This window comes from Mus caroli, chromosome 13 (assembly GCF_900094665.2).
Source record: "Mus caroli chromosome 13, CAROLI_EIJ_v1.1, whole genome shotgun sequence".
NCBI classification, from domain to species: domain Eukaryota; kingdom Metazoa; phylum Chordata; class Mammalia; order Rodentia; family Muridae; genus Mus; species Mus caroli.
Window position 1 is genome coordinate 101,138,152 of NC_034582.1, and position 12,168 is coordinate 101,150,319.

Here is a 12,168-nt window from a genome sequence, read left to right on the forward strand (position 1 = left end):
ATGGGCACCCATGAATATCCCGGGCAGGGAAGGTTACGTCAACCAAAATGTGGGAGACCAGAGAACCGATGGTCCAGGCAGAGTCATGTTTCTCAAGGGTTTATATCAGAAATTTGCTCCTTAAGGCTTCCAAGAAGGGAGCTGGCATTGTGCACCAAGCTCTCCTCACTTTCATCTCCACAAACACTTACTGAGCACCGGCTACACACCAGATACATTTCTCCCTTTTACAGGAAAGCAGCCAACAACATGGATGACTTTTAATGTTACTTGAATAGAAGGGGAAAAGATATATAATTTAAAAAGAAGAGATTAAAAAGATTTTTTAAAAATAGACATTTCATATCTTAATAAATAAAGTTTCATGTCTTAATAAAGATCAATGACAATTGACTATTAATATTAAGTATACTAAGTAGTTTAATAGTTTCAGGAATACCCTTTCTATGATTTGGCCTGTACAGCTAGGAAAGAACCTGCTCTGCATATGATCAATCTGTTCACCAGAGGCTGGCTACACACACACACACACACACACACACACATATGTATATGTATACACACATACACACATATGTATATGTATACACACATACACACACAGACACACACATGCTGAGCATGCTGGTGACATGTTATGGAGGGATTTTGAGCTCTTAGCAGTATAGTCAATGACTCCAGCATGACTTTCAGTTTCAACTGGGACCTGACTGGGACTTCCTCGTTGATGCTATCTTGGCTCATCGAAGCTGTGCTCCCAATCTAAGCCATTTCAAGGGACCTGTTCTGATTTCTACTTTGTGAATGTTTTTTATACTCTTCTCAAGGTCTGCTGATGCAAAAATCTGAAGTTTACTAATCTACTCCAGAATGAAAGGAGTCAACAGCGAGTAACTGTCACTGTCAAAACGAGATTGGCCTTTACACCTCAAAGGTTACCTGTGCAAGAGAAATCCCTGGAGTTACCCATATTCTGACACACCCTCCCTTCCTACTTGCTTTATCAGCAGGTCAAAGGAAAAGACACAGCCCCCAGCAAGGCTATCTGCTCACTCCAATAAGCTAATGAGAACTGCAGCAGTCTCTCACTCCAGTGGTATGGTTTAAATTTGAATTTCAGAATTCCAAATAAAGTCATTAAAATGTTACAAAATTATCAGACAAGCTTATGACAGTGTCACAAAAATTCACTTGCTGTAAACTATTTTGCATTCTTTCTGCCACCAAACTATATGTGAAAGTTGCCTATTAAATCAAACTAATTCTTTGTTGTATCTCAAGAGAAGTCACTCTTTTAAGAAATCACCATTGAAGATAGATACATTTCTAATCTTAGAACTTTGTATTCCACAGAACTGTTCCTAGGAAGCCTGGCATCTAACAAAGAAGTCACAGTGCTGTTCTTGAGTGGGACCTGCCTCCTGCTTTGTCTGGCCCCCCTTCTAGCCGTAGGGCCTTGCTGGGCAGTGGCTGAAACCTTCCAAGGAGGGCAATCATGGTCTATATCCTTGGATTCACCCTCCTTGTGGCCCACCACTTAATGCAATAACGGCATCTGTGATGCACCTTGCCCTGTGCTAGCTCACACCAAGAGCCACCGTGGCTCTTGCTGCTTCTGGCCTACCTTCCCATACCCCTTCTTACGATTTAGCGGGTGGCATGCCTGATTCTCTGCAAAGCCACTGCAAATTCCAAATGGCTTAACACAGGGCCTTTCAGGCCTCAATAATTTGTATGCTGCTACGCCAAGGGAAGAAATGCCCTGCAGCCTTTCTTACTTCATGCCTACCCTCACTCCTGTCTCAGCGTTTCTCAACCCATGGGTTGAGATCCCTTTGGCACCAGACTATCTCCAAAAATATTTATGTTACGATTCATAACAATAGCAAAATTAATTATGAAATAGTAAGAAGAATAGTCTTATGGTTGGGGTCACTACATCATGGGGAGGGTTGCAGCATTGAGAACCACTGCATCTATATCCTACACCACTACAACACTGTCTTAGGTCCACAACCCAGCGGTGACATCTTGGCTGCATTACCCCTTGGTGGCTGTTTCTTGGTGAAAAGTACAGTAATAATTCTTAGGAAGATGAAGAAGTGAGGACAGAAGTTTACTAGAAACTGTTTTAAGGAGAAAACAGACATCTAATACCAACTCTGAGATCCCCATTAGCCACTAATGTAAGAAGAATGTAGATTATCAATGATCTGTTATAGATCAACAACACTAAACAAAGGAAGGAATCTATTTTTGGTATAATGTACGTATTCATGGCTTTACTACGGCAAACCCTATCTTAACGTCTAGCCAAACTACTACAGTCTGTATTTAGACTAGAGGTTTATAAAACCACAAAAGTGAAATTATTCTAAACCATTTAATTTGTTATAAATGATTTAATTGTACATGCAGATAACTAAGGCTACAGTATCTTTAAGAATCTCCAATTTGTTCTGTAATGAAACCAAGTGACCTTTAATGACCTCATTTAATCCCCAGAGTCTATTACTTCCTATTAATACATATTTACAGTTTTTCTCTTTCCTACATGGGGTATTAAATGGATAATTAAACCCTAGAAACAGCAGTCAAAAGAAAGACAGTTCGGATAATTATACTCGAGGTATTTATCATAGGTTTGTTCACTGTAAAGTCCATGTTCTTCCTTTTCTAACTTCTGATTTAAACTACAAATTACTCTGTGAAGTAGAGAAAACCTCCCTTCCCCTGAACCCCGCAGCAAGAGAATTCATAGGCCTGTGACCAAAGAACACAGAGTCATACAACTATAGAACCCAGGCCCTGTAGGAAGACACATGCACAGGGCCAGGTGTCCAGAAAGAGCTCTGAATTATACCACAGGAAGAAACAGTGACCAAGAGAGATCACTCCGTCCTGCCTATGAGCAGGCGGCTCACAGAACCTATAGACTGCATGAGATCAAGTAGTGCTGCCAACTCCAGGGCTGCCATCAGGACCGGGTACAGGCCAGGGCAAAGACATTGACAAAAGATCTTTAGCATTCCGATACCAAAATGTCACTGGATCCCAACTCTGTAAGCTTGTTCTGCGCTTGTGATAAGCTTACCGTCATCACTAGTGCTCTCAAAAGCAGCATAAAGCTGTTGTTCACCAATATGTTTGTCTTTCCAGAGGGCCTGAAGTTAGATTCCTTGGAAACACGGCTGCTGATAGGCAGCGAGACTGCCTAGAGCAAGTTCAGCCAGGATGGTGGCACTGAGGACAGGCAAACAGGCCAAGGCCCTTTGCCAAGGCCACTCGGTCACTGCCATTTTGCCTATGCAGAGTGTAAATGCTTGACAGAGACAACTGATAATGTTGTCTAGGCAACTCTCCAGCCTTCTTATGCTTTGGTTTTCTTGTTTGTAACATTAGCACTAAAAGTTATACCTACATCGCAGTGCTGTTCTGAGGATTAAGTAATGTAATGTATACAAAAGACTGCTGAGTGTAGTGCTTGAAAATAAGTGTGGACAACTATGCTGCCAATAGTAGCTAGACCAAAATGGAAAATTAACATAGCAACAACAACAACCACCACCACCACCACCACCAGCACCACCAGCACCAGCACCAGCACCACCAGCACCAGCACCACCAGCACCAAGGTCCTCTGCTGTCTTTCCGTTTCCCTCCCCTCCTCTTTTAGGTTACAAACCAATGAGCAAAGCTAGACTAGACACCTTCCAGCCATTATGTTGATACCTTTCCCATTCAGCCTACCTTGTCCTGGTCCACACTGCTCCTCCTTCCTGGAGCATTAGTACTACTTCTCCCCTGTAAATCCTTCCCATCCACACCTTACAAACCACACTCATGGTCAGGTTCTACCATCAATGGCTTCCTGGCTCATTATAACTGTTAATTTACATGTCTCCCGAGGCCTGAGAGGTGGACTCCCTCCTTATTATCAGAACCATTGCTACAGAGGAAATCTAGATCCAGTGCCTCTGCTCTTCTGGATATTGTGCTCTGTGTCCCCTGAAATAAAACTTCTGGGAAGAAGGGGAAGGAGGTGCCGGGAGCACACGCCATAGTAAAGCTGTATTCTTTTTGTGCACAGGGGAAGACAGACCGATAGAGATGACAAGCAAGCCCCGATGAGGCGTTCATCAGACTTGAGTTCTGCCCTGAGTTCAGCGGTATGGTTTCCCAGTCTGTGCTGACACCCTTCTGCTGCTGCGAGGGCATTCTGGGATTGCTGTTTGCTGCACAGCCCTGACAAAGTAAGCCTGTATACAACCAGCCATTTCGGGCTGCTCTCTAGCTCCCGACGCAAAACAAGTGACTCCTCAACGGGGTTTGCATCACACCTGATTTCAATATGTGTCAAAGTCTGAATGTACCACAGAAAGTTAGGGTGGTAGTTACTAAGTTAGGGTGGTAGTTATTAAGGCTGCTGCACTCAACATGTAAGATGATGTTTCCCAGTACAGAATGTTTATAGATTTTTATTTCTGTCTGTGAACAAAGAGTATCCTAAATTAAGAGGTTATATTCTGAATGTGTGACTTCAAGAATAACAAGGTAGGTGCAGACGAACTGTTTTTTTCTGTCTGGGATGCAAATGAGAGAACATTTGGGTCGAGGAAGCAGGTCAGTTTTTTAGTGTTTTTCCATAAATATGGCTGCAATTGGTGGGTTAAGTTTTCTACTGGTGACTGTAGGTTTACCCTGACTCCAAGTGTCCTAGGTGTAGGTAACGACCACTTGGTCTCACACTTGACTCTGGAACAAGGTAGCAGTTGCCTTATTCTTCAAATAGAATTAGAATGAGAAAGAAAGAAACATTGAACTCTATTTGTGCTCACAAAGAAATGGATCCCCAGAAGAGAAGATGTGGAAGGGGTGCCAAGGGCTATCACCACCTTGTTCTCGGGCAATACCTGAACAAGCTCGGGATGGGTTGGTTCTGCCCTTGCCACCCATCTTCTCCCTATGAGAAGGCTCCAAGTACCAAGACTGCAAAGTTAATGGTTTTCCTCCAGAGAAAGCGAACAAACGTGGGGAAAGGTATTACACAACACTTGACAATGAAACTAAGAATTCTCCCCGTGACAAAACTGTAATTAAACTGCATTTAACTGTTTCCTCTAAATGACATCCATTTTAATTAGGTGTTAATAGACTGGTCGCCACAATCTATAGCTTTATGATGCAAAGTAAACTTATAGTCTTATAAAACATTTACAGAAAGAGACCCACTGAAGCCTATGAGAGGTACACTATTCCCCTTCACACCCTAAAGGCTAGCATGGTAATTAAGTCCAGGGAACAGGCAGCTCTTAGGGTTAACATTAGGTGTGCCTACCACAAGTCAGCACGGGGCTGCTCTTTCAATCCACAAGTTATTTCTAAGATCTGCTTTCCAGAGAATACTGATGTCACTAATGAAGCCTGTAAGTGCAGACGTACGTCTTCCATAGACTGCCAAAGGCAAGGCCCTGATCAAACCTGCGGCCGTTCCACCAGCACCACGGGCTTTCTTCTCTGCCTTAAGATTGCAGTCCTTTCTTTCCCCGACAGCTGCTGAGGATGCAAAGTTGCTCATCTTCAGAATACTGTTGTATGTTTTGGAAAATGAGCATCACACACAGAGAGTAATATTAATATTTGAGAGACTGATTCATGCCCAAGATAAATGCATGTGCCAATGAGGTGTAACAGAAGGTCGTAACAGAGTGCATCTGTATCTATTCTGTCCCACAGTATGAGCATCAGGGAGAGAGTCACAAAGATTACCCAGACAGAATGAGTATCACAGGCACAGGAAATCCTGGGAACAAGGAGCCCCTCTGGGAGCCGGAGAACGGGGAAGAAATGGGCTACTGAAACCAACTTTGCATATTTATATGAAAAGGAAAAGTTAAAAAAAAATGAATGTGTTACTTTCAACTACTTCTGAAGCATCAACAGTGTGAAACTGCATAAATCACATCTAACCAGAAAGTTACGCATCTTGGGAAGGGGGCTATCTGGTCCTTTGAAAAAGACTCTGTCGTCTCCTAGCTGACAACCTGATGGCTCCAAGTCCTTTGCCAAGAAGCAGAGTTACTTGGCTAGGGTGCCGGTTCACTCTTAGCCCATGGAAGCTTTCGTGCCAGGAATCTTTTTTTTTCCTTTCCTGGTGCATTGGCCACTGCCAGACATGGACCCATCGAATCCACTGGTGCTAAGGAGTTAAGCATCTGAGATTTAATTTAACAGTTTCGGCTTTATTAAGCTGTCACGGAGGGAGCGGCCCCACGTTGATAGCAGGAGCTACTCCAATTACGGCTTGGTTTAGGGTTGACAAGTATAATGATTCATCCGTGGCACATGAGAAGCAATAAAAGGTTGTTTTGCATTACAGCTTTAAAAATGTGGGCACTTTTTCCATTTAATTTGTCACTTAGCTTTTGCTAAGAGGACATTTAAATTGCAGTAAAAGGCAAATGGGGCTTTTAGTTTAAATGTAATCCCCATATTTAAATGATCTGTAATGGTGCAATGTTGGAGTGGGAACACCATTGTCTCACAGTGGGTCCTGATGGTGACATGTGACATTTGTATTCAGGTCCTGTATTATCCATGTGGCTAAAGGGCTTCCAATTTCATTTCACAGCCAGAAGCCTGCAGAAAACACCAATTAACTTGCAGATCCCATTTGCCGACAAAACTCAGCCTCTCTTCAATGTCTGGCATCTGGCAGTGCTCAGCATTTAATTCCAAAGCAGCGCCTTGAAGCACTGTGAGCCCTGTGTAGGGGCACAAAGTCAAATTCCCCCATTTTATTAAGAAGCAAAAGCCTTTCCTTTTGGAGTCTAGAAGGAACTTTAAGTTAATTTTTTGGTGAACAGATACTAGGATGTGATCGATACTATGACTTCTGTGGGAGATTCTTCACAAACTTTAGATCCCACTTGGCATCAGAGTACACAGGCGGAGTTCACTACTCTACCAATGATTTCAGGGAGGGGCTTGGGGGAGGGAGGAGGTGAGAGAGAGCGCGTGTGGGTTTTTGTATGAGTGTGTGTGTGTGTGTGTGTGTGTGTTTATAGTTGTGTTCTTGATCCTTGTCTGCAATCAAACATCTTGAGTAAAGACTGGGTCTCTGTAGAGCAGTCCTGTCTTGGGAATATGTATCAGCTGCCAAAAACTTCTGTCCAATGAGAAGTCCTACTGCTGACTGATGGTCTCGGCATACATTTTCCAAAGCCAGCATGGAAAGGTGAGATGTGACTACAGATTAAATGTGAATCATGCAAACTTCACTCTACATTATCATTTGTATTCTTTCTTTTTTTTTTCTTTTTTTCTCTTTTCTTGGCACTTTGAAAATATTCAAGTGGCACTTGTTTTCCTAACCAGTTATTTATGCTTTCATACTTCTGAGTGCCACAGCTTAAAATTTTATACACTTCATAGTAATCCGGTATTTTCCCTACACTATCCCCTTCGTTATTGGTTTTCAATGCTAGTCCTTTTTCACCTTTATGAACCAACGAGTGACTTCATCATGTACTACAGAGTCACAAGCTAAGAAGGCCTGATTTGGAAAGCTAAATCATTCACTTTTTTTCTGTTAAAAAAATGTTTACTTAAACCATGTATTACCCTTTCTTCTTCAATTCCACACTATGCCTCAAACCCCCAGGCAACACATGGAAGCTGTTTACTGTCCATAGATGGAAGCTGCTTACTGTTCATAGATCGACTTAAATTTGACTGGGTTGGGGGGAGCTACTATCAGATTTTCAGGAGATCAAGTAAAGTACTGGACACAATACACTATTTTTAAGAAACACTGTAGAAAAACATTCACAGATACACTTTAATATTTGGCAAGTAGCAGACCTACTTGTATAGAAACAAACCCACCAGAGTTTCTACCATGAGTCACGTTCCTGGAGAAGCAGGAAAGAAACCCTGACTTCAGGTTTTTAGGAGCTTGTCATACAATCCTAAAAACTCCACATCATCAAGTTCTAGGCTCTCCCTGAGGTTCAGTTTCCTTGTCTCCAAATAGTTGCTCCCGAAAGTGCCTTCCGTGTGATCAGACAGAACCTTCACAGACAACTGTTCCTCTTGAGCTATCTAGGCCTGGGATCAAAATGAATCAAATAGTGGTTTGCCACTTGTCAACAGAAATGTCACTAACTCTACGCGTACAGCAAGCATTTTCCTCTTATGAAATTAATGTCAATTTTTTAAAAAAATTTCTGTAGCAATGAGCATTGGACAAGGAAACTCACACTCAGTATTTTCATGGTTAACACAAGAAAAGGCCTCATTTTGTTCAACTACCTGATATATTTATATCTGTAATGACCAGAGATTTTAGACAATAAATTTTAGAGCTTGCCCTATCTTTTTCATTCTCAAGAGCAATGGTTGACCTAGGTCTGTATTGGCTGGAAAAAAGTGAGCTATTCAAATCGTTTTTGAGAATTTCAATGAAGGAAAAAAAGGAAGGCAGACTCAAAAACTGAGATTAAATAGTCACTAACCAGTCCTATGATGAAAGCCATTCATTGCAAACATACAGAACCTTTCGCCAAGTACCTAAAGGGAGATTCCTGTGCTCACTCTACTCAACACCCTAACCCTGCCACAGCTGCTTGCTTCAAACAGTGGCCTGAGCTTTGCCCACTCAACTGCCCAGAGCACCCTGGCACAGGCTAGCATAGAGCTGCTCTCTCCCGCATCCCTTGGACCATGCTCTTAAATATCCAACTGCAGTCTTATCTACACACAGCCCAATGCAGTTTGACAGGAAACTCATTTACCAAGCTCATCCCAGAGCTGCCTATACTTGTCAGTCATTGCAGTGCCTTGCTGCCTCCAAAGTGACAGGCGAGGGTCAGCCATGAACTGCTCTGTGATCAAGGTCAACATACGGGCCCCATTGGAGTCTCTCATCTTCAACATTTCCCGCACCTAGAGGGGGAAACAAACAAAAAACAAACTTTGTAAGTAAATAAATAACACAAGAGACAAACACCTTATTTCTGTGTTTGTATGTGTGTATGAGTGAGATGATTTCACAAGTCCTTAGGCACACAGAAGTATGAGAAGCAATCCTCCATCACACACATGCATGTACACATGCAGAGTCTTATGCTAGGACCTTGCTGTACAGCTCAATTTGACCTCTAACTCACGGTCTTCTTGTTTCAGCCTCTTGACTGCTGACATTACAGGCATGTACCATACATAGCACCTGGCTTCTGCCTTCCGTTTTTAAGGTTTCCCTCAGAGTGTGTCTTTTATCTAACCCAAACCTAGCCTCTGGTCAGCCTATATTTAACAAAGTAGATGAAGTACACAGAAAAAGGTATCTGAAACTGGCACGCTCACAGAAAGTGGTTTTAGCAAGGTGTTGATGCTTCATAAGGGTGTGACGGCACACCATTGCTGGACCACAGAAACACCGTAAGGAGACAACACACACACACACACACACACACACACACACACACACAATGACAAACAGTTTCACATGCTCCTGACTGTCCTACTGACTATGCTTACCACCGGAGCAGCAGAACCCAAGGCACTCCACTGTGGCTTAGGACTTCTGTAAATTGATCTGATAGTGAATTCACATATCACACAATTCATCAATTTTACCCCAGAACTCAAGGTTTCTTATTATTTTCACAAAAATCATGCTAAAAGTTTACTTTTTCAGATATATTAATAATTCGGGAATGTTCTTTCTTGCTGAATTATTTCAAACAAGAGCACTAGCATACTGTAATCTGTGAGTTCCAGACTTCATGGAAACAGTATAATCTGCAGTTGCCCAGTTTCTAATATTTCTACATGGACACTTTAAATCATCATTAAGTTATGATTCAATATAACACGATACTGTGTTGTTAATACATCGGGGTACCCAAGGGTGACAAAGAGGGAAAAAAATCTGTACATGGTCAATGGAAATGGTCCTTATGTTCAGCCTATGGATGGTCAGATCTGTCAGTACAGAACCTGGAGTCACAATGGGCTGTGGACACTCACTCAGCTGAGGTTTTAGCAACAAGAGGAGGAACTGGACAGAACTTGAGGGTTTAAGAATGTTCACTCTATGTCAATGCTCCACAATGCACCAAAACAACAAAACCAGTCTCTGGCTTAACTGAAGTCAGACAGTCAAAACTAAAATTCTAAACTGCCCATTTCTCTGTGCTAAATTTCCCAAATAAAAGAACAAAACAACCCACCAAGATGAGTCTCTCTAAAAGAAACCATTAATTTCATTACACATACAACCTCGAAGTGTATGACTCTCAGTTCGTATTCATCATGTGAGAACCCTAACACCAGTTGTCCGTGTGGTAAATTACTGGAACAGGGTCCTATGGGTGGGGAAGGGGGCTCTTTGTTCAGGATTTGACATGAAAGGCAAGGCAAGGAAAAAAAATGGACTCATCTGCAATACAGCAGCCCACACAGACCACAGGCCCTCTACCTTAGGCTTGGGCTATCGTAAGTACTGACCTCCCTCAGCTCCTTGTGCATCTGAGTCTTGTAAAGCACCTGCAAGCACTGAACCCAAAGGCTATCCTAAAAGCTTATTCCCAGTATGGAGGGAGGAGAAAGTCACAAGTGGGGAGCTGTCATTTGCTGGACACGACACTTAAAGAGTTTGATGGATGTTTATGTTCACCACTGAATTTCCAAAAAATGTGTAGACTAGACCAGATCATAACCCCCATTTCATGAATTCTATAAAACCAAGCCTCAGAGAAGAAACTAAGCAACTGTCCAATGACAAAAATAACAACTGGAATCAGAGTCCGCATTTCCCTAAGGTTAAAGACACTATACACATCTATACAACTCCAAAATTAGCTACCTCTATTACTTCACATGTATATCTAATACATATGTAACACATAGGGACAAAAGTGACAACTGTATACTGGCTTAAAAATACACATTCTACCTTGTTTTCATTTGGCCACAAGGTGCTGTGCAGACATGAATACACATGAAGGGCTTCCTCTGCAAATCTAATGGATGTGATTTATTTCTTATACTGACAAATCTCTAAGCTAGTAGTCAGCACCAGTCATGAAACAAATGCTTAATTGTTGAGCATACAAACCCAAACTGTACAGTCATCATCTCAGGTACATCTATTGTTTACAGCTAATATAATTCCAAATAACTTTAAAGAATATGAAGTACCTGTGTAACATATAATAGTGAAATTATGTGTGATAGATTAAATCTCTATAGATTTAAATGCATTACAGTATAGACAAACTTTTGTAAACCTGACAATCTACATACAGCCTATAAATCTTGTTAATGGAGCACACTAGTCTCTGGCCATATTTAATAAGAAAATTCATGTTAATCTTTCTGAATTGAAAATGAATGAACACAAAACATTAAAGCACAACTTTCAATTTTTGTGAATACCAGAGAAGCTGTTTAACAAAAGGATCAACTAATAAAATTAACTGTTCTCCTAAAAACAATGCTAGTCCATTATCTACAACAATGACTAATCCTCAAGGGGAATATAATGGTTGAGCATTGGTTTAGTGTGTGTGTTTGGGGAGGAGGGGCATAAGTATGTGTCCATGTACAGGTTATCAAGCATGTGTGCTCACAGAGTGGAGGCCAGAGGTCAGAGGTCAGAGGCTGACGGAGGGCTCCTATCACTTTCCACCTGTTCCTTTTGGTGACGTCTATCACTGAACCTGGACGTCTGTAACTAACCCACTGTCTGGGCTTTTGTATTTCACTCCCTAAGGCTGAGAATACACGCATGCCACCACACCCAGCTTTCTGGGCTCTGGGCTTCTCATGCTCATGCAGGGAGCTCTTTACTCGCCAAGCCATCTTGCCAGCCCTAAGTATTATTTTTGAAAAGCATTTTATCCAGTATTTGAAATGATTTCATGGTAGCAAATGTTCTGCAATGCTTGTGATCCAGAGAACTTGTCTTAAGGATCCCAGCTAGTTCTTGGGTCATTTGTTTTTAGTGGTTGAAATAAACATAACACCATTCTTTAGCCCTACTATCAAAACAATGGAAAGAGATATGTTACTGTAGGTTTTATAGATGAGGAATTTATCAGTTATAGACTTCACCTCAAAGCTTTATAGCTGACAAATTTCTCAAGTTTTAAGTTTATACAC

General features: G+C 41.7%; 1 protein-coding gene across 2 annotated transcripts in view; it reads right to left on the reverse strand.

The window, feature by feature from the left end:
• The window catches only part of Zswim6 (zinc finger SWIM-type containing 6), a 163,838-nt gene that overhangs the window by 35,846 nt on the left and 115,824 nt on the right, over window positions 1–12,168 (reverse strand). For both annotated transcript variants that reach the window (XM_021180894.2, XM_029468625.1), the window contains exon 4: window positions 8,796–8,946. In XM_021180894.2, the coding sequence (XP_021036553.1) occupies window positions 8,796–8,946 (151 nt within the window). The remainder of the gene's footprint in view (window positions 1–8,795; window positions 8,947–12,168) is intronic.